Genomic DNA, 24,247 nt, shown 5'->3' on the forward strand with positions numbered 1-24,247 from the left:
TGCTTTGCTTACTCTTTTAGAAGAGAACTGGAACTTGCCGGCAGCCAGTATATTGTAGTGTTAGTACGAGTGACTGCTGTAGGACTGGAATTCACATACTGACTTGAGTTCAAGTCTGCATGCCTTTGTGGAATGCCTCCTGTGTGTGATCAAGGTGCTGGGCCAGAATCATTTTTTCATTTAAATGCAATTTAAGAGTCATTTGAAATTGTCTTAACAGTGACGTATTTTTAGTTCCTTGGCACCCTAATAGCAGTTCTCTTAAAGAAATAAGAAATTGGAGCCAGTATGATAAATATGATTAAATGCCAGGGAACAACAATGATAAGTTGTTGGCACCAGTCATTTGATGTTCTCTGAAGCGAAGAGGCTTGTCAGTCTGCCAGTGCTAAGAGTTTCAGTGTAGAGGATATAAAATGAAGAGTATCCTTAATCTTTTTTATAGATAGTTTCATAGATGATGGCCCTGGGTAAGTTTGGGGTAACTATTTTTCAAACCAAGGAGCCCTAAATTGAAAATGAGCTGTTTATATTCATCATTTCATCATTGTTTTAAAACATGTCAGTCAGTTATCAAATACTTGTGTCTGAGAAATATTATAAAATTCCTGAAAGACAAGTTAATATATAATGTCAGATACTGATAAATGGTTTGAAGAAAAACAAAGTCAGAGAAGGAGCGAGATTGATAGTTGGGGGTGGAGGTGCTGTTTTAGAAATGCTATACTGACCTCCTAGCTATTCCTTGAATTTGCAAAGCAGACCCTCACTGGTTAGAACCTTTTTTGCACTTGCTATTGCTTCTGCCTGGAAAGCTTTGTTTCTTTCAGTCAACTGCTTTAGTTATTTTCTGACTTCATTCACTTTAAAGTAGTACCTTCCACCACCATTCTATTATTTTCCCCTACTGTATAAGTGTATCTTTACCATTTGACTTTGGGAATCAAAGAGATTTAAAAAAAAATTCTTGGGGTACCTGGTTGGTTTAGTTGGTTAAGCATCTGCTTTCGGCTCAGGTCATGATCTCAGGGTCCTGGGATGGAGCCCCATATCTCGGGTGCCCTGCTCAGCAGGGAGTCTGCTTGTCCCCCTGCTCCCCGCTAGTGCTCTTGCACGCTTTCTCTCTCTCAAATAAATAAAGAAAATCTTTTTTCTAAAAAGAGCAGTTCTTTGATAAATCCTTTGCTTTCTGAATTCTTACTACTTGCTCTCAGAAATTCAGATATTAAAGAGGTTTTTAACATATCTCTTTCTATTTAATCTATATATCTGAATTAAGAACCAAGTAATTTTTTATAGTAAAGGAACTTACTTTCTTCATAGCACTTTGTACCTTCTGATTTGTCTTTCTGTTTGTCTGCCTGACTCCCTCACTCATTCCACAGTGTCAGTGGAAAGGCTGGGACTTTGTTTTGTCCGCTGCTCTTTCCCCATCACCTGGAACAGTGCCTGGTACCCAATTAATTCTCAATAAATATGTGTTGAATATATGCATTAATAGATGAATGAACCATTGCTCTCTAGCTATGTTGATCTTATTTCACTTGCTTACATTTACTAACCTCTTTCCTTTGCAGAGGTTATTTCATTATATGCTTGATATCTGTCTCCTTCTATATGATAAATTCTGTGCAGTTAGAGACCATGGAACCATTTAGTTATTAGTACCTAACTTAATGCCTAATATGTAGTAGGTACTGAAACATTCTATGGGTGAATGATTGAATGAATGAATGATTAGGAGAAGTACCTAGTAGGAACACCATATCTAATCTAATGGAAGTTAAAGGAAGTGACTTTCAAGCTGGGATCTGAAGAGTGAGGATCAATTAGCAGGTGAAGAAGACCAGGCAGAGTGTTCTGGAGCTTCAGCTCAGATTTTATCCTGAAGGCAGTAGAAGAATTTTAAACAAAATGTGACACTATCAGATTTGTATTTTAGATGGACCATTTTTCAGCAGTGTTAATAACAGGCTGGGTGGACAGTGTCAAAGTGGAGAGCCTGGTTGGGAAGCTTTGGTGATACATGGTTGTGTTCTCTATTGGGTTCTTGGCAATGGGGAAAGAGATAAGTAGATACACTTGAGAGATTTTCAGAAGGTAGAATAAGTGACTGGGGCTAGTGAGAGAAAGGGAGGAGTTAAGTATGATTCCAAGCTTCCACCTTTGGCAAATGAGAAGAACATAGGGCTATTCACTGAGACTGTTTACTCAGAGGGAGTAGCCATCTCAGGAGAAAAGAGTCTGAGGAGCCCTTAAGACCTATCTAATCTGAGGCTGAGCCTTAAGAACTTGGAAATATAGCTGAATTTTCTAGGTAAAGATACCTAGAAAGATATCCGGAAGGAAATAATCAAAATGTTAATAGTATTGGAAGTCTAGTTATGTTTCTAAATTTTTCCTAAGTTTTGGTTATCATTATTAGTGTGTTTTATGAAGGAAAAAGTTCATAAACAGTTATCTTAGGATCTTCCATAGGAAATGCTGTACCACAAAATCCAAGGACACAAAGCTAAGGCCTTCCTAGGCTATTCCCAATGAAAATAAAGTAATGGTCCTGAATAGAAGCCCACTGTGGAATGGGTTCATCTTTAATGTGTGTGTGTGTGTGTGTGTTGAGGGTAGGGTAAGAGAGGAGTGGTCATTGGGAAATTTAACCTTTTCATTCAGAGAAGCTGGGAAGTGTCTCTCATTTATTCATTTATCCTTAACCTTCAACATAGTCCCTGATAGTAATGGTTTAAGTGAAAACTATTATTTTAGATTTTGTTATTAATACATTTATTTTTGTTCATATCACTATTCACTGTAATTGTTATACAGTGATATTATTTGTTTCATCTTGGTTTTTAGGTAGATTGGGGCCAACTCAACTATTTAGTTGTTGACATGCCACCAGGAACTGGAGATGTGCAGTTATCAGTCACACAGAATATTCCCATTTCAGGTAATCTTAAACCTTAAAGTAATTTGTGCTGTCTTTATTGTTTTGCTATTGCCATATAGAAAAACAAACTTTATGACAGGCAAACATTTTTATGTCTTCAAAAATAGTTATTCATAAATTTTTATTTAGAGATCAGATTCATAAATTAAATTTTTCAAAATATTACTAGAATGAGTGTGTTTACAAAAACGTAAAGACATTTTGAAAAGGTGGTGATATAAATCTGTGTTCTAGAAAAACAATAACACTTAAATATTGCTTGGGTAGAACATGACTGGCTCACAGCTGTCCTGCAGTGACAGCATAGTGCCTTCTCCATGGCAGGCACTCAGTAAATATTTATTGAGTAAATACTGAATATGAGTAAATATTAGGGAAATTTGGTTTTTTGGTAAATACAAGCATGGGAAAATTTTATATTCAGCTAATTATTTAATGTTAATCTTAAGAGAGCAATAGACATATTAGCTTTACATCAACTACTCAGTTTTTTCATTATGGTAGTAGATATCTTTTCCGTGATACAGAATTTAATTCAATAGTTAACTTTTATGTTGAATCTGTTTCCAAGGATTTTCCTAAATTCCAGTGGAGAAATAATTGTAAATCTCTCTTATATATAAGGACTTTGGGAAAATAATGGAATTTTAAAATGTCACTACAAATCAAATATCTATTGGTAATAAATAACCAAGAAATATTACTGACAATCATCAAAAGGTTTAGAATCTAGATTTTTGATAAGTTATACACATTGATTGGAAATATCAATACAGCATCATTAAAATGAATTTTTTTGATGCTGCCTCAAAGGGCAGTAACATGAATATTTTTGATATTTAAATATATTTATTACCTTACCTGAGTCTGAGACTTTTTCTTTGGTGAAGCAAGCTAGAAAGTAATGAAATGAGAGTAAATTGAAATAACACAAAATTAGTTGAGTACATCTTTTTTGTAATCAGCGTACTAGATAATCTTTTTTTTTTCCAGTAGTTTTGGGATTTATATATTTTTGAATCCTAAGAATACTCACTAAATGTTTATTGAATAAAATGTGCTCCAGACACCTTGAAATGCCTGTTGCAGACTTCCAAAATGCTTACAGTATTATGTGGATAATATATTGGTACAATTGGGCTAAATTATTGTCTGTTCCCTGAATAGTGACTTGGTACATTGAAAAAATTTAATTTACTTCACACAGATAAACTGATAGCCCCAAGCAATTTACCTTTGTTTACTCAAATAACAGCCCCTGTATTTGGACAGGATTTAAGATTATGTCACCCTATTTTAATTTGTGCTTATACTCTAAAATTAACAGTGTGTGGATTGAGGTTAAGATTTGTTTCTTATATGCTAAAATTTAACCAGTAATATTTCTTTATTCCTTTCCGTTGATGAAAAGTCTGCCCTATAACAAATAGGTCATTAATATCATCTGATAATAAAAAGCAGGGTTTTTTTGTTGTTGTAGTGGTGGTAAAACTTAGCAGTTCAGTAGTATTGAGTACATTCGTATTGTTGTGCAGCCATCACTACCATCCAACTCCAGACCTTTCTCATCTTCCCAAACTGAAATTCTGTATTTGTTAAACAATAACTCTTCATTTCCTCTTCTCACTAAACCCTGATAACCACTATTCTTTCAGAAACAATATTTTTTATGTTAAGATGAGGAAATGATGGGGCACCTGGGTGGCTCAGTGGGTTAAAGCCTCTACCTTCAGCTCAGGTCATGGTCTCAGGGTTCTGGGATCGAGCCCCGCATTGCATCGGACTCTGTGCTCAGCAGGGAGCCTGCTTCCCCTTCTTTCTCTGCCTGCCTCTCTGCCTACTTGTGATCTCTCTCTCTGTCAAATAAATAAATAAAAAACATCTTTAAAAAAAAAAAGATGAGGAAATGATGAATGAGAAAAATATATGAGGAAAATATATTTTAGATAGATAAATTTTATATATCCAGTATTGACTTTATGCTTTATTAATAAAATTTTAAATCAACAAATATTTGTCCATATAAAGATAGATGCTAAGCACTATAGAAGATCCAAGGGTAATTAAACCACAAATATTTTCCCTAGACCAGAGTTCCATACCTTTTTTGATACTCAGAACTTTTTTGAGGTTGATTAATACGTGGGTTCTCTCCAGGAAGATGTATTTGTATCTACAGAAACACTGTTTTATGTGTCATTTCAGGAGGTTCACAGTTCTTAGATTAGAAACCCCGGCTATAGACTGTAGAACAAGGGGAAGGGCAAGGGAACAAATGACTGCTAAGAAAGAACTACCATTCAGTGTGAAAAGTGCTAAATGAGAAATCTAAACCCCATGATACCAAGTCTCTCAAAGGACAAAGAGATGGATATGAGAGGATTGTAAAACACTTGGTGGAGATGAGCTTTAAAGAATAAATATGAGGGGTACCTGGGTGGTTCAGTCTGTTAAGCATCTGCCTCTTGATTTCAGCTCAGGTCATGAACTCATGGAGGCTACTGAAGATTCTCTCTCCTCTCTCCCTCTGCCCCACCCCTGCGTGTTCTCTCTTGGTCTCTGAAAAAAAAAGAATAAATATGATACATTGTAGAGCATTCAAGATAGCACCATACCTTGTTTGCTTTGCTTTTTCTCACCCCAAGGGATAGAAATCAGAAAATGAAACTGAAGGTGTTATGATTCTGTGATAGAAACACATGTTTTACTTCCCATTTAAAAAAAAAGTCTGATCCATTAAAAAAAAAAAAATAGAGCCAGGTCCTAAAGATGCTTTTGAAAATTCATAAACTTAGTGATTTCTGGACTATGGAAGTAAAATTATTATTTATCAGTATTTTCTAAATTTTCTTTAATGAGCATGTTTTTATTTTTAATTTTAAAAAGTAAATATAGGGTGCCTGGGTGGCTCAGATGGTTAAGCGTCTGCCCTCGGCTCAGGCCATGATTCCGGGGTCCTGGGATCAAGTCACGCATCAGGCTCTCCCGGCTCAGCGGGGAGCCTGCTTCCCTCCTCCCCCTCTGTTGCTCCCTCTGCTTGTGCTCTTTCTCTCTCTCTCTCAAATAAATAAATAAAATCTTAAAAAAAGTAAATATAAAGCACTAATTCTTTAGGACAGATTTCTGTATAAATTGGTACCATGATAATTGCCCATTATCAATAAACTGCCATTTAAGGACAGTCCTCTCATATATTAATTTTATATTTAATTATCACAGGTATTATCCTTATTTTCTTAAATCTTGAAAGATTTAAGCCACTTTTCCAAGGTCACACAGTTACCGTAGTCCATAGCTGAGGCTCATATCAATTCTGATTCAGTTTAAATATCATGCTCTCAACCTCTACATAAAGCTCTTCTAATACAAAGCCCGACAACATTTGACTCACTGACTTTCTGAGTTTAGTTCTATTCCATTCAAACCCATTAGGTTGAAATTATTCTAATGTAGGTGATCTCTGATAAAAATAAATTTGTTCATGAATATGCGTAAACCTGTGCACCCCTATATGTTAAGTATCCAACCAACAGTCTGTGTTAGTGTTTACTATGTTCAGTTTTGTTTTTGTTTTGGTTCCTGAGAGATTACTTTGGGCTTCTTTAACTCATATATTCCAGGGAAGGTCTGGAGATCATTTAGAAGCAGTCTCCTTTGACCTTTAGGAGTAGAGCCCCAAATGATTCTTGAAAAGACCAGTATCATCTTTGGGCTGATCATACTGGTCTTGGACAGTTGGCTACTTTCCAGGTGCACTGGCTCTCATATAGGATTGCAGTTATCACTGTTAGTACATTCATACTGTGGGTCATTATGTCAATATTAAATTAACAGCTATGAAAAGACTGGATTTTTTACACTGAACATCTGTTAATTTTATACTTACAAACAAAATCCAGCAAAAAGTATCCTACCAAAATGATGTGTGTGGGGTTGGCGGCGGGGAAGATACATGTGATTGTGTGTGTGTGTATGTATGTGTGTGTGTTAAAGGCTTAGTTCCTGAGGTTTGGTTTTATTCAGGCAAGTGTCATTTCATAGTTAATATATCTGAGGAAATAAAAATTGAGCTGTCTCCCAGGAAGGGTACCAACCAAGGAGTTACTGAACTGGTTTGAATCATGGCTTTCATCAACTTGTATCATCTGAAACAGCCTATCAGATTCATATCGTCCTTTCTAAGCCTAAATGAATTATCTCTTCTCTAATTATGAACCTAATTTTCCTTTCCTCTTATCATTGACTTTAGAACCCTTTTAAGATACTCTGTATTCTACCTTTTCTTATGTCTCATATCCTGTAAACCATATAAGATTTTTAGACTCCCATTTGAGCACCCTCTGTGATCTAACTTCCCGGTCAATCCTCCTAAACTCCTTCATGTAACCTGGGAGTCCCCTCCCCAAACCCTTAAGTACTCACTGCCACCTCCATCCTCCGTTTACTTCCCAGAGTTTCTGTCTTTATATACATCTGACCCTCTAATCAGTGAGTACCCAAATCCTACATGCCCTTTATTTCAAATTTCTACTTCCTGTTATCTTCCTCGAATCCCTACTAGGGAATCATTTCTCCCTCTTTGGAATTCACATAACATTTCATTTAGACCACTCTTATAGCACTTCTAATGTTTTCCATTTATAGCCTGCAAAACTATGTTTTCTTCAGAATGTTACTCCCTGGAGGGCTAAGGATTTGTTCAATTCATCCTTGTATTTCTCACAGTGCCAAACTCCGTGCCTTCCTGTAACCACTCAGTAAATGTTTAATCAGTGAATGAGTGTTTTATCTGTATGTCCTTATTATCTGCTCAACTGGGAGGTAAGCTACTTGAATGCAGAACTTTTTCCTATTCACCATAGTATTTCTTAGAGTACTTTGGACAGTGGCTTATGCAATTAATATTGATTGAATAAATAACAAAGATAGTTGACTAGTTATCACTGTTTATATAAACAGATTTGTGCCTCCTTATCATTCTTACCATCCTACTAGCTCAGTCCTGTGATTTCCTCCACCCCATCTGGTTTTATCCAGGTGTTTTTTCTGTATAAGTTTAAAAAGGATTCATTAAAAACATGCGTTTTATTTCATTCTCCCTTTGAGAGAAAAATATTTCATTTTAGGGATTTATTTATGCTGTCCTTTTTCCTATTCTGTATCTAATGTCCTTGTGGCTTGATGGTACCTTTTAGTATTAACTTTGTTTTGGTGTCTGGGAAATAATGTGCATGCGGACGCTTGCTATTTGGTTACATACAGGCTCTGTACCAAATTAGTAGGGAGAATCATTAGCGTTGCAGGGATGATTAGCAAGGTGCTAACTGCCTCTCTGACTTTTTATCCTTACCTTTGGAATACCTGCCTACCCCACAGACTTATAAGGGTCAAATAAGATAATGTAAAAGCTCCACCTAAATGTATTATATTTTTTTAGAAACTACTTTGAGTTTTTGGTGGGGGTGGTGGTGAGATGTCATTTAGAAAGAGCCTTTATATCAACTTTGCATGTCTCCATGCCATGTTGAGAATGAAATGAAATGTTTTATATTTGTGAAGGGACATCCTTTTGGAAAATTTATGGAGGCAGACCTGTATAAGCAAAAAGATCTTTTACTGAATGCTAATTAGCAACTCTTTGTATGCGTTCCATTTTTTTGTTCCATCGAATGGATGACAAGCTCATTATAAGAAGAAACTTAAAAAAAAAATCCTTGTGTTTAAAGTGTTGTGTACCAACAACAGTAATAAATATGTTGATAGCAGTATTAGTGGCTGATGATTTAAATTTGAGCATACATGGGCTATTGAATCATTACATGCTACAAATACCTAGTAGTTATAGTGATTACTAGAGGGAAAAGAGACAGAATAAAGGATGGGAAATAACCAGTTATAGTCTTTGGATTTGTTTTTGTTGAACTTGCCAAGGCACAAAGGCAGAGTTGTTAGTGCTGGTTTTATTTTTCTTACTCTCCCCCCTCCCTGCTTTTTTTCCAAATGATTAAGTTTGCTGGGTTTTTGCTTGTTGTTTGTTAAGCATTTAAATAACTTGTTGCCATATACTGAGTGGGGTAATTTCAGGGTTGACTTCTGGGTTTTTTAAAACATAGTGATGAGCTCCTGGGAATTTTCTTTTAATTTTTTAAATTATGTTAGTCACCATACAGTACATCATTAGTTTTTGATGTAGTGTTCCATGATTCATTGTTTGCGTGTAACACCCAGTGCTCCATGCAATATAGCCTCCTTAATACCCATCACCAGGCTAACCCATCTGCCCCACCCTCCAAACCCTGTTTGTTTCTTGAGGTCCATAGTCTGTCATGGTTCGTCTCCCCCTCTGATTTCCCATCCTTCCCTTTTCCCTTCCTTCTCCTAATGTCCTCCATGCTATTCCTTATGTTCCACAAATAAGTGAAACCATATGATAATTGACTTTCTCTGCTTGACTTATTTCACTTAGCATAATCTCCTCTAGTCCCATCCACGGTGATGCAAAAGCTAGGTATTCGTCCTTTCTGATGGCTGAGTAATATTCCATTGAATATACACATCTTCTTCTTCTTCTTCTTCTTCTTTTTTTTTAATACACATTTTCTTTATCCATTCATCTGTTGAAGGGCATGTGTGCTCTTTCCACAGTTTGGCTACTGTGGCCATTCCTGCTATGGATGTTGGGGTGCATATGGCCCTTCTTTTTACGACATCTGTATCTTTGGGATAAATACCCAGTAGTGCAATTGCCGGGTCATAGTGTAGCTCTATTATTTTTAATTTTTTGAGGAACTTTCACACTATTTTCCAAAGTGGCTGTAACCAGCTTGCATTCCCGCCAACAGTGTAAGAGGCTTCCCCTTTCTCCACAGCCTCTACAATATTTGTTGTTTCTTGGCTTGTCAATTTTTGCCATTCTGACTAGTGTAAGGTGGTATCGCAGTGTGGTTTTGATATGAATTTCCCTGGTAGCTAGTGATGATGAACATTTTTCATGTGTCTGTTAGCCATTTGTATGTCTTCTTTGGAGAGGTGTCTATTCATGTCTTCTGTCCATTTTTTGACTTGATTATTTGTTTTTTGGGTGTTCAGTTTGAGAAGTATCTTGAAGACCAGCCCTTTATCTGTGGTGTCATTTGCAAATATCTTCTCCCATTCTGTGAGTTGTCTCTTTGTTTTGTTGACTGTTTCCTTTGCTGTGCAGAAGCTTTTTATCTTGATGAAGTCCCCAAAATTCATTTTCACTTTTGTTTCCCTTGCCTTTGGAGATATGTCTTGAAAGAAGTTGCTGTGGCTGATGTCGAAGAGGTTACTGCTTATGTTCTCCTCTAGGATTTTGATGGACTCCTGTCTTACGTTGAGGTCTTTCATCCATTTTGAGTTTTTTTGAGTTTTGAGTTTGTGTATGGTATAAGAGAATGGTCTAGTTTCATTCTTCTGTATATAGCTGTCCAATTTTCCCAGCACCGTTTATTGAAGAGACTTTTCCATTGGATATTTTTTCCTGCTTTGCCAAAGTTTATTTGACCATAGACTTGAGGGTTCATATCTGGGCTCTCTATTCTGTTCCATTGGTCCATGTGTCTGTTTTTGTGCCAGTACCATGCTGCCTTGGTGATCATGGCTTTGTATAATAGCTTGAAGTTAGGCAATGTGATGCCCACAGCTTTGTTTTTCTTTTTCAACATTTCTTTGGTAATTTGGGCTCTTTTCTGGTTCCATACAAATTTTAGAATTGTTTGTTCCAGCACTTTGAAAAATGCCGATGGTATTGATCAGGATGGCGTTGAAAGTGTAGATTGCTCTGGGCAGCATAGACATTTTAACAATGTTTATTCTTCTAATCCATGAGCATGGAATGTTTTTTCCATCTTTTTGTGTCTTCTTCAATTTATTTCACGAGCGTTCTATAGTTCCTAGAGTATAGATTGTTTACCTCTTTGGTTAGGTTTATTCCAAGATATCTTCTGGTTTTTGGTGCTATTGCAAACGAAATTGATTCTTTAATTTCTCTTTCTACAGTTTCATTGTTAGTATATAAGAAAGCAACTGATTTCTGTGCATTGATTTTATATACTGCCACATTACTGAATTGTTCTATGAGTTCTAATAATTTGGGGGTGGAATCTTTTGGGTTTTCCACATAAATTATCATATCATTTGTGAAAAAAGAGAGTTTGACTTCTTCTTTGCAATTTGAACACCTTTTATTTCTTTTTGTTGTCTGATTGCTGTTGCTAAGACTTCAGTACTATGTTGAACTATAGTGGCGAGAGCGGGCATCCTTGTCATGTTCCTGATCTTAAGGGAAAGGCTCTCAGCTTTTCCCCATTGAGAGTGATATTCGCTGTGGGTTTTTCATAGATGGATTTTATGAAATTGAGGAATGTTCTCTCTTTCCCTATACTCTGAAGAGTTCAGGAAAGGATGCTGTATTTTCTCAAATGCTTTTTCTGCATCAATTGAGAGGACCATGTGGTTCTTCTCTCTTCTCTTATTAATTTGTTCTGTCACACTGATTGATTTGTGAAAGTAGAACCATCTTTGCATCCCAGGGATAAATCCCACCTGGTCGTGGTGGATAATCTTTTTAATGTACTGTTGGATCCTATTAGCTAGGATCTTGTTGAGAATTTTGGCATCCATATTCATCAGGGATATTGGTATGAAATTTTCCTTTTTGATGGGGTCTTTTCCTGGTTTTGGGATCAAGGTAATGCTGGCCTCAGAGAAAGAATCTGGAAGTTCTCCTTCTGTTTTTATTTTTTGAAACCGCTTCAGGAGAAGTTCCCTGGGGAATCCATCAGGTCCTGGACTCTTGTGTTTTGGGAGGTGTTTGGTCACTGCTTCAATCTCATTACTGGTTTTTGGTCTGTTCAGGTTGTCAGTTTCTTCCTTGTTTCAGTCTTGGAAGTTTATAGGTTTCCAGGAATGCATCCATTTCTTCCAGGTTGCTTAACTTATTGGCATATAGGTGTTAAAAATAATTTCTGATAATTGTTTCTATTTCCTTGGTGTTAGTTGTGACCTTTCCTCTTTGATTCATAATTTTATTAATTTGGGTCTTTTCACTTTTCTTTTGGGTAAGTCTGGCCAGTGGTTCATCTATTTTATTAATTCTTTCAAAGAACCAGCTTCTAGTTTAATTGATGTGTTCTACTGTATTTCTGGTTTCCTAATTCATTGATCTCTGCTGTAATCTTAATTATTTCCCTTCTTGTGCATAGGTTAGGCTTAATATGTTGTTGATTCTCTAGTTCTTTAAGGTGTAAAGATAGTTTGTGTATTCAGGACTTTTCTTTTTCTTTTTTGAGGGAGGCTTGGATGGCTATGTATTTCCCCCTTAGGACCACCTTTGCCATATCCTGTAGGTTTTGAACCAATGTGCTTTTGTTTTCATTGGTTTCCATGAATTATTTAAGTTCTTCTTTGATTTCCTGGTTGACCCAAATATTCTTGAGTAGGATGGTCTTTAGCTTCCATGTGTTTGAATATCTTCAAAACTTTTTCTTGTGATTGAGTTCCAGTTTCAAAGCATTGTAGTCTGAAAATATTCAGGGAATTATCTCAGTCTTTTGGTATCAGTTGAGACCTGATTTGTGACCCAGTATGTGGTCTATTCTGGAGAAAATTCCATGTGCACTCAAGAAGAATGAGTGTTTTGTTGCTTTAGGGTGGAATGTTCTGTATATATCTATGAGGTCCACCTGGTCCAGTGTGTCATTCAAAGCTCTTATTTTTTTGTTGATTTTCTGCTTAGATAATCTGTCTATTGCTGAGAGTGTTAAGGTCTCCTGCAATTACTGTATTATTATCAACATGACTCTTTATTTTCATGAACAGTTGGTTTATGTAGTTGGCTTATGTAGTTGGCTGGGGCATAGATATTTACAATTGTCAGATCTTCTTGTTGGATGGACCGTTTAAGAATGATATAGTGTCCTTCTGTATCTCTGACTACAGTCTTTAGCTTAAAATCTGGTTTGTCTGACATGAGAATTGCTACCCCAGCTTTCTTTTGTGGTCGGTTGGCATGAAAGATGGTTCTCGGTGGCGCCTGGGTGGCTCAGTGGATAAGCATCTGCCTTCAGCTCCAGTCATGATCCCAGGGTCCTGGGATGGAGCACCACATCAAGCTCTCTGCTCCAGCAGGAAGCCTGCTTCTCTGAGTTTTAATATTACATGCTAAGGTGTTGGTTTATTCTCCTTGATCTTGGGAGGTGCTCTCTCTGCCTCTAGGATATGAATGCTTGTTTTGTTCTCCAGATTAGGGAAGTTCTCAGCTAGGAAGTGCTCAGATGTATCTTCTAGTTCTCTCTCTCTCTCTACCCACTCAGGGATCCCAATAATTCTAACACTGGAACATTTCATGGCATTATTTATTTCTCTAATTCTGTTTTCGTGAATTCTAAGCTATTTGTTCAGGCCTCCTCTTGACCCTTCTTTTCTTTCAGTTTGTCTTCTAGATCACTAATTCGTTCTTTTGCCTCATTTACCACTAGCTGTTAGTGTGTCTAGATTTGATTGGATCTCCTTGATATCATTTTTATGTCCTGCCACATCAGCTCTCACTTCTGCTCTTAGAGAATCTATGTTGCCATTAATGATTTTCTCCATTATAGCTATTGTCTACATAACTATTACCCTGAAGTCTGTTTCTGACATCTTGCTTATTCCATATCTGTTAGTTCTGTGGCAGAAGTCACAGTCTCTGAACTTTTCCTGTGTTGGGGGTTCCTCCTCTTAGTCATTCTGTTGAGGAGTAGTTGAGGGAATGTACAGAGTCCAAATTATTGCCTACAACCCAAGCAAGATGGCACCTGTTTTATAGGGACTTTAGGGTTGCTGGCCTCTTGATCTTTCAGCCTGTCTTCTGGGGCAGGGACCTACTGTGCTGTTGCTCAGACAACCCTGTTTAGGCAGAGTTGCCCTGCCCCCTGTTGGGGGATGGGCTTAGTGAAAACCATTTTGGGGGGCTTTTCTTCTCTGGGGTCTTTATCTGGTAGCTTTCTGCATCTCTTCCAGGAATCAGAGCAGAAGTGACAGTATCTCAGAACAGAGAGATTGGAGTCTGTTCTCCAGTGAGCCCTCCAGGCCATACTGCCTCCATTTTTCATCTGTGCTGCTAAAAGCTGCAGCACCCTGGGTTGTGTGCCCCATAGCAGCCCTCCCAGTCCTTGCTTCCAGGTCCAGGGACGTCTCTGCCCTTTATGCTTCTAAAACCACCAGCTGCTCCCAGTTTGCACATGCGCCCCGTAGCTCCAAATTTCAGTCTGGGGGTTGCTCTAAAGTCCTTTCCCCATGGCTACCTACCCTACCTACCTGTCTGTGGGTCTGTGCCCAGTACCCAGCACAGGAGGCTTTTACACTCCTATGGCCCAGGATCCAGAGGCTCCCTTTCCCTTCCATTTATCTTCCAGTAGAAGATTGGAATCATGGCTTTCTGCTTCATGCCTCGAAACCAACTGGTGATAATTTGTTGGTATGGATCTTGATATATCTTCTTACATCTCAGGCTGATATTGTGGTTGTTCAGAGTGGTCTGGTAGATATCTAGCTCTATTCAGGGGACCAGTTGAAATAGGGTCCCCTACTCCTCCACTGTCTGGCCCCCCTCTCCCTTGAGTACCTTCCTGGGAATTTTCAGACCCTTATCTGCTCTTCCATAGTAGAAGAGGATTGATATTTCTTCGATGAACATTATAAGTACCTTGAATATTTTGAAAATATTTGTACTTTAATGGTATTTGAATTCTAATAGATGTTACCTATTTTTTTTTCTTTTCTCCTTTGCTTGAACTGAGGTCCTCTTCATGACTATATAAAGACTATCTGAATTTGATTTTAACTCTTGAAATTAAGTAAAAAGTTGATGCTTCACATTTTTATGTGAAACATATTTTCTTTTTCAAGACACTGGAGAGTTTTAGTAAGTTATTTGTATTCAGATGCAATATTAATCAGGGTCTGGGCAGGAAACAGATGACATACCTTAAAAGGAATAACAGAATGAAGTTAATGAAGGGACTAGTAATAGAGGTATAGGCAGGATTAAGGAAACCAGCAAGAGAGGATGAAGTACCCAGAGACTAGTGACAAGAAGTTATTACTGTCGCCTCTGCCTAATGGTGCCAAGGGATGAACTGTGTCAGTAGAACCTAGAGGCTGCTAGAGCCACAGAAGAGGGTCTGCCTCTCAGAAGTGTGGCCACAGAGGAACTAAGCCATGGCCAGAACTGCTGCAAGGTAGCAAATGAGTGGTGTATGAGGTAGGTCATAATACTGCAGCCTCTTTTTCCTCTCAGTCTCATATCCTGCAGGTGCCTCCTACCGGCAGATTCCCCATTGGAAGCCAGAAGGTAAGAAAACTCAGGTGGTACAGTCCACAGAGGTCAGCTACCCAGGCACTGGTCAGGACAGAGAGGGGTAGAGAATGAAGCAGAACTTGGTGGGGGGAAGGAAGTGAAGTGCAACAAGTGGAAAATAACTAAAACAGCTTCTCTTCTTCTGGTCCTCATTATAATTGTGAATTAGTGGCTTGCAGTAGATGAAATACAAAGCAAAGATTTGTGGATAATACAGATACCAGTAATACAGTCAAAGTAGTGAAAATCCATATGATCACAAGGCAAAATTGTACTGTCATCAGGTTTATGAACAGAATATTTATTTGTAGATAAGCAGTGACATAAGTATATTCTGTATAGTGGGGAGTAATGGATAGAAGAATTTATTTTGATAGGATAGAGTTATGAAAAGAAGTTGCCCTTTATTAAGTAAAAATTGATGTAGGAGTGAAACTTTTGGAAACTTATAATAGAATGGACAATGATTGAACACTAGAGAGGGGAGCCATCATGGTCCCTTCTTTGTTGTCTTTTTCTTTCAGGGAGGGGCAGAACTGGAACAGAAAGCAGCCAGATAGTTCTAGTGGGGGTCCTGCTTTGATTTATTTTTCCTAGAGCGGGAGTTACTGTATATGGCAGAGTAGTCAGCTAGATAATATGCTGAATGTCCATGGGCTCAAGAGAAGCTGCTCTAGCAAACTGGTATTTACATTACAAAAATGAGGTATTGACCTTTCTTCATGACCCTTTCTGTTTGGACCCTGTGGTCAGAAGGAAAGCCAGAGGCCTTTCTGCCTCTTGTTCATTTAAATGAGATGAGGTAGGAATTTTAAATTAAGGCGCCTTAATATTTCAGTCATTGTTTAAAATGAAAGGCATTTATTGCTTGTGAAAGGCATTGGGCTTATTGCTACAGTAACTGAACTCCCATTCGTTCATCAGAGATGCATTAGAAAAAGCTGTACAAGTCCACACTAGTGTTTTTGCCTCCACCAGTAGTTTGGCCTAATCAGTGATCTCTTTTCAGGTAACACTCTTTGATTACTAATTGGACAGTTGTTTTGATAATATGAAAACCTGTTGGGTTTGGGAGGATCAGAAGCTTATTGTTACTATTGTTGTGTAAGTGAATTACCTTAGGCCATCACTTGAAATAGTTTTCTTGTTATCTGGTATTTACTCTCTCAGAGCAAAAGGAGCACAGTGGTTTCACTTAGGTAACCTAAATGAAATCTTTTTAAGTTTTTTCTTGTATAGCTATTTCTTTGCCTTCTTAGAATTGTTTTCAAATTTAAAAGAGTAATTCTTTTAAGATCCAGTCCTGATCTTTTGAAAAACTATTAAACTGAAAGAAAAATGTTTGGCTATTTTGGATTTTAGTGCTTTGTTTCCCTTACATTTAATATAAACAATATAAAATTATATTTTATAATGACCTCAAACTGTAAAGCTAGAAACATGCTGATACTTCAAAAGTAGAAAACTTAGGTCATAGCTATTCCTAGTATTCAAAGATATTAAATCTTCATTTATGTTTTCAATTTGCAGAATGGAACTTTGAAGGAGACAGTCAATTTTGGACTTCTTCCATGTGTACTGTATTTCCATGCAAATATTGGGCAGAGTTAAAATGAATGGATATTTGTCAACAGTTACATGATATAGGAGATAATTATTGTTTTATTTATCAAATTATAAGAATTCTTTTCAAAATAAATATGTCCTTTTGTTATACAAATTGTAGCCAGGTGTTAAAGAATAGAAACTATTCCAGGGTTTTATTGTTTAGAGGATTTCTGGTATTCAGTCTGGAACTTTAGTCTTTGTTACATTAGGGATCAAATTATAAAATTAAATATGATGTCATTGGTTAATGAACAACAGTATTTTCAATCTAACTTTTAAAGAAATAAGCTTTTTGGGGTTTTGTATTTGCGTTAACGTATTTTATAGGTGGAAGTTATAACATATCAGTTAATAGTTCAAAGAAATAGTCTGAGAATTAACAAGTTCTGAACTATGACATGGAAAGACCCAGGATTTTAAAACTTTCTTCAAATGATTCTTATATAATTGGCTTTCAGAATCACTTTGTCTTGACCAACCTATCTGACATTTGAATTCCTGAATCATTTAGCTTGTGTTTGGTTGGGAAGCTTCTGAGGTAGTTCATTTAGTTTCATTGTTTAAGAATTTCTGGGTACTTCCTTCATGATACATACCTTACAGCTAAAATTCCTTAATGTCTTAAAGTTCAATGAATAGTATAATGGCCGATGGTTACTCAGGGTCATATTAAAAGCTACTTTTAAATTAACTATTTGTATGTAGAAAAAGTACAAGTCCTACAATCCGTCACTTAAAAGTTTTTGCACTTGATCATACATTTTAGAAATTTGATTAGAATCTGAAGCTTAGCTCTGAAGATTGTTTTTTACGTCTCGGGTATGATAGTATTTGGAAATGGAACAAAGCTTTTCCATATTAAGTCTCAGTCTCTATTTCCTGAGACATACCTGCTTAAATAAAATTAAGGTAATCAGGGAGTAGTAATTCTCCTCTCTAGAGTTTATATTAGAGAAAGAATATGTATAAAAGGAATGTGATTCATTATAAAACAAACAGCCTTTGGTGGTGGCTCACTGTGAGCATGGGCAGGCTGAGCTATACGTGCATCTAACAGAATTTGAAATGTAAAATATTAAATCTAAGTGTACAACATGAACAGACTATCATGGAAGAGCAAAAGAGCTTTCTTTCTGTTGTAGAGACATAGGTATACAACAAGTAGGTTCCCTAAGGTGTTTACTGATCAGATTAAGGATGGAGTCAAGACTGGAAAGAAGCAAGGATTTTATCTTAACTTTACTGGAAACATCAAAAGTGAGGGGAAGAAGAGAATAAAAAAGCAAGAGAGCATGAGTGAAGAGTATGAGCTGTTTGTTTCCAGCCCAAGCTCTTTAAAATCTCTGAAAGTCTCACTTGTCCCGAATGGTTCCTTAGTGACCAGCAGTCTAGATAGCCCTGGTGAATTCTTTATTAACATCATTAATATGAGGTGATTGGAAGCCCATTACCTGTTAACTCTGTTATTGAAGAGTCAGTCTTTGTCCCTAAGTGGCAGATACACATCTAGATTCCTTTGACAAACTTGAATTCTTATTAAAGTTCTGAAGAGCACACTCTCTCTCACAAGTAATTTTGAAATACTGTGGTTTCCACTAATTATTGTGTTTTTATAATTCTTTTTGGCAGCCATTTACAAACTTCCTGTGCCATAATTCATTTCTAAAGTGAGCAAAATAATGATTGATCTTTAAATTAGTAAAACATATCCCCTTTGTGACTGTAGTCAGTTCTCTATTGGAATGGAGCATAGAGTCCAAAACTGATTCATGAAAGCATTATTTATATTTCCTGTTGAAACACAGTCTGTGGGTACATTTGGGATAGATTTACCTTTTTGATCATGTTTTATTTAGTCACATCTAGTATTAGTGGACTTTCTTTGATCTTACAGCAAATAATTTTTATAATTAAGGAATTTGGGGCTACAGAGGAGAAAGGAGGAGCTAAAAAATGCCAAAATTAATCTACTTTATAGTTAATAAACAATGATATATTTGGTATTATTTATGTTAGGCTAACAGAAGTTGAATGGTTATTTTACTGCAAGTAAGAGAATCAGCACCACTAAATATTAGAGTTCTGTGAACATTAAGAATAGTTAATTTGGGCCTCCTGGGTGGTTTAAATGTCCAACTTTTGATTTCGGCCTAGGTCATGAGTTCGATCCCCACACTGGGCTCTATGCTGGGCATGGAGCCTACTTAAAAAAAACAAAACAAACAAACAAACAAATAAAGTAGTTAATTTATTCTTTTAAGTCTTAATTGACTTTATATTGATATACTCAAAAGTTGTAAAGTATGTAGTTACTCATCTAGGTATAATTATGAGCAGTTTTTGTTGCACATATTGGGTTCCAACACTGAAGTTCTCAATCAAGCATGGGAATTAGATATAATTTATACCCTAAGACTTAAAATGGCATAGTTGAGTAGTTCTACACTGGTATCATTATGATCAGCACAACATCTGGAATAATCAGTTTCAAATGTTTCACTACTCTGAACTCTGACCCAAATTCAGATATGCAGTTACAGATTTTCTTCTTAATAGTCAAGAGAATTAGCAATTAAAACAATACTCTGAAATTATTGTTTAGGATGTTTACATATTTGCCAGAATCTGCGAGATAATCTTTTATAGTAAATGTTAGTTGGACCTTTTAAAAAGATTACAACTTGGAAGATAACATTTAAAAAATATTATTTAATTGCTTGGACTTAGACATTTACTCTAGAAAATTCTCCCTGGGATTCTTGAGATAGGGGTTTTTATGATACTGTATTTTACCCCCAGAAAATACTTCCATTTATTGCAAACTGAGCCTTCTTTTTGTTACTACTAACATTCCTTGTTGTCAGTAAAGATAACACAAGTTTCCCAACTAACCCTCCCATCAGAAAACTGAAGTGACATCATCAGTGATGGTATTAAAGGGGAAAAATTTGGGTTAGTTCATATTGGTTCGTGCCCTGATAAAAATGAAAATTTACGAGGTAGACAGCCAAGAATCATAAAGATAAAATGTAATAACAGATTTAGAGACCATATTTTAAGAAATGAGATATGGGAACAAGAAAAAAATTGATATAATTCCTTGAAAATTGAAAAATCTAGGTTGTGAGACAGATTAATGAGTAACAATTATATTTAATTTTAACATAGGTTTTGTTTGTTGCTTTATTTCCTTCTACATTCTAAAAGTCATTGTAGGGCTATCTGAAATGGTTACTTATATGATGAATTAAAATTTGGTACGTTAGGCATGCCTGGGTGGCTCAGTCTGTTAAGCATCTGCCTTTGGCTCAGGTTATGATCTCAGGGTCCTGGGTTTGAGTCCCACATCAAGCTCCTTGCTAAGTGGAGAGCCTGCTTCTCCCTCTGCATGCTGCTCCCCCTGCTTGAGCTTGCGTGCCCTCTCTCTCTGACAAATAAATAAAATATTAAAAATAAAATAAAAATTGTTACAACAAAAGAAATAGTGATTTTTGCATGAGCCAGTTGTTTTTGTATTCTTCAAAGAAGACTAGAAATTTTTTCTCCGAATAATCCTAAAGACTGATTACATTGTGATTAAGAACTTAATTATTTAAGAACATGTACTTCAGCAAAAGAACTCTTATACAGATTTTACTTATTTGAGAGTGAGAGAGAGCACCTACATCTGAGCATGAAGGGGAGTGGGCAGAGGGAGAGGGAGAAGCAGGCTCCCCACTGAGCAAGGGGCCCAGTGTGGGGCTCAATTCCAGGACCCTGGGATCATGACCTGAGCCAAAGGCAGATGCTTAACCAACTGAGGCACCAGGCACCCCCCAAAAATCTTTTATATATGTGGCTGGTTGTTCTAATGGAATGTTTACATCTTGTAAGTATTTGATGAGACATAGAAGATGTTCATTGTCCTTGTCAAAAAGTTGTTATTAGGTGCACCGGGGTGGCTCAGTTGGTTAAACCAAGCCTTCAGCTCAGCTCGTGATCCCAGGGTCGTGGTATCGAGCCCCACATTGGGCTCCCTGATTGGCAGGAAGCCTGCTTCTCCCTCTCCCACTCCCCCTGCTTGTATTCCCTCTCTCACAGTCTGTCTCTGTCAAATAAATAAATAAAATCTTTTTTAAAAAGTTGTTATTAATTGGTGTACAAATGGTGCTATTTAGATTACAGAGAAACTCAAATGTTTTGGATGCTTACTTGTGATACTATGTTAGGGTTAAGTACAGAGAAAAACCAAGGCACTTCAGTCCTTCTCTCTAGGATCTTATAGCTATCAAAATAATGTCACCAAATATTTTTATAACACTTTCACATTCTTTTTTTTTTAATGGGATATCTCTTTAAGTTAAATAGGAACAATGGAAATAGGTGGATTTTATAGAAGAGTTCATTGAGATGTATTGAGATTTAGTGAACTATTCAAGGTTGTATAGTTACAAAGACATAGTAAACAGAGCCAGAATCCTGAGCTCTTAACTTCTAGTTCAAGGAGTTACCAACTAAGAGTTCATGCAGCAGTAGTCCACGATAGATGATTTGAAAATAAAAGAAAATTATTTAAATCACCTATTTTTTGTTAAGTGCCTATTTTGTACATGGCATTATAGCAGTTTTGTTTGATTAAAAAATGAGAAAAATCATAACTGCCTATGAAATTGTATTATACAGTGGTAATACAAATAGTAGACAAAGGTTATTTAGAATAATAAAATGAGTATATCCTATGAAAGCTAAAAGTGCTTTTTAGGGCTAATGCAATAGAAAACCCCCTGTGTACAGGTATATAATTAAGACAGAATTTGGTGGAAATAGCCAAGGAGGTTTTATTTACATGAAGAGAGTAACTCTGCGATTGAGAGGTCATTATTCTTGGAGTAGGATAGTATTTCACATTCACTTAAATAGGTTCACTGAACAGTCAGGATGAACAGGAGTGGTTTTAGAAACTATAGTTAAGAGGCAGTGCTAAAGCATATAATCAGAGCTGGCTGAGACCTTGGAGACTATCTAGTCCTTGCATTAATGTTATAGCTAAGGAAACTGAGTCCTAGAGTGATTCTGAGTTACTTGCCAAAGGTCAGTCACACAGCTGGATGGGGGCAGTACTGGAATCCGATTCCTTCCAAATGCCTGGATATGAAAAAACAGTTTAAATAGATTGATAAAAGAACCTAGAAGGTGGCAAATTGTGGATGTATATTGGATCTGTGAAGTAGAGTTGAGTATAGTTTTTACAGAGATGTGACTTCCATCAATCTTTGAAAGACAGGAAAGAGAACGGTTGACTAGTTTTTGGTTCCTTGGGCAGAGCAAATAAAAATAGAAGGCTGTAGTGACCCATGGAACAGTTTGAAAAGGAGAATGAGCTGCCTGATGGTACGTATAGAAATGACCTTCCCAGCAACTTCTAAGACATTTTATTAATAACAGTAATAAAGATAATAATGGTGATTATATGAGCAACAACAACATCAGCTACCTTTTACTGACTGAATGTTTATCCTGTGTCTAGGCATCATGTCAGGCATCTTAGGTATATTAGTTTCATTTAATTATTTCTCTGAAATTTAGTTTCCTTATCTACAAAATGGCACGGTAATACCAATCTCAGATTAAGGTAATTACCTTAGTGACAGAGGAAGTTGGCTATGGAATAAAAATTTGAATTCTGATTCTGTTGGAATTCCAAAGGTAGTGTTTCTCAAACTTGAGTAATGAATAGGCCTTCCTTCTGAGGGAAAAATAATTTGTTCCATACCCCATATTGACTTATTTTTATCATAAGACTACTTAACTATGTGTAAATATAAATTTCTTAAATTTATAGTTCTTAAATAATTTTTTAAAAACTAAAAACATTTCTGTAAAAAAAAAAGAAAGAAAAAGAAAAAACTAAAAACATTAGAGTAAAAAAAGCAAAACTTAAAAAAATCAATAAAATTAAAATTAATGACATTAATATTAAAGTTGGAGTGTGTTTTGGCTGAAAGGAAAATACTGATTGCAAGATGAATTTGAACTTAACTCTTATAGCACACATTTTTTGTTTGGCAAGCTTGTACTGCAGTGCGCTTTGTGCTAACTTGGTTCCCCTGCTACTTGTCTTTGTTTTGACTTCAAAATGTCCCTTCAGGGGCGCCTGGGTGGCTCAGTGGGTTAAAGCCTCTGCCTTCGGCTCGGGTCATGATCTCAGGGTCCTGGGATCGAGCCCCGCATCGGGCTCTCTGCTCAGCCTGCTTGTGATCTCTGTCTGTCAAATAAATAAATAAAATCTTAAAAAAAAAGTCCCTTCAGCAATACTTTGTGGTATCTTATGATCTTCATTTGATATAGTCCATTATTTATTGTTGATACTACCTATTTTTTCATAAGTTGTGATGAACTACTGTCACTTGGTGCCAATTTGATGGTTTGGAGCTCTGAAATGTCATGTCAATGTATATTTATTTAGAAGATGATGGTCATCCAGGTCATGTAGAATATGTTTATGTTAATTATTTTTCAGGTTATCATCTAGAAGAACCCACAAAATTTAAGAAATCACAAACTGCAAATCATAACCAGCCCTCTGGTGTTTCTACTTAAAAGTTTACACAGCACTTTCTAAACACTGTGGTAGAACCATCTGGTTTCTGCAGGGTTTCTACTAGGTTTCTAGGTTTCTACTAAACCTAGGAAAGCCTTGATCTCCACCTACTTTTGGTACTGCTTTCATCAAGGCCACCTCTGTTTTGCATCTCAGTTTCTACCACAACTTCTAGTTTTACCCACCAAACTATTCTCTATAGGGCCTTCTACACTAGTGAGTTTCTTTAATACAAACTTTCTGGACTCAGCTCAGGAATCACCTCTCTCTGAAACCTTTCTCTCTCTTTTTTCATCCCATGCATTATCATCTTTGCCTTTCTGACCCGTAGAATGAATTACTTCTCTTTTCCTTTATTTCTCCTTTTTAACTCCATAGTATCGAAGAGGCATACTTATACTTCTGTTACATTGCTTAGCACATTGTGTTGTGATCCTTAATTTTTGGATTTTCCAAGTAGATTATTAGCTTCTTGAAAGTAGTGCCTGTCTTGTGCATCTTCTAACTAGCACATTGTCTGGGAAGAAAGTTCTGATGATAAATCTGTGATCTTGAATCATTGGTCAGTCAGTTGTTATTTTAGAAGTGAGGAGCCAAAAATAGGCAAGAGCAAGGTAGACATTTCCTCATCTTTCCCATTCATGTGTCTAAAGTGTATACAAATTACCTAGTTAATATAGTACTCTATTAGCATGTAAGCAATATAATTATGGAAGTAATCTTTCCATAAAGAATTAAATGATGGCATCAT

At 36.5% G+C, this 24,247-nt stretch overlaps 1 protein-coding gene across 4 annotated transcripts in view; it reads left to right on the plus strand.

Moving 5' to 3' along the window:
- Positions 1 to 24,247, plus strand: part of NUBPL (NUBP iron-sulfur cluster assembly factor, mitochondrial) — a 222,774-nt gene that overhangs the window by 160,102 nt on the left and 38,425 nt on the right. For all 4 annotated transcript variants that reach the window (XM_047738345.1, XM_047738342.1, XM_047738346.1 and 1 more), the window contains one exon: positions 2,854 to 2,947. In XM_047738345.1, the coding sequence (XP_047594301.1) occupies positions 2,854 to 2,947 (94 nt within the window). The remainder of the gene's footprint in view (positions 1 to 2,853; positions 2,948 to 24,247) is intronic.

Source organism: Lutra lutra, chromosome 7 (genome assembly GCF_902655055.1).
Source record: "Lutra lutra chromosome 7, mLutLut1.2, whole genome shotgun sequence".
Taxonomy (NCBI): Eukaryota; Metazoa; Chordata; class Mammalia; order Carnivora; family Mustelidae; genus Lutra; species Lutra lutra.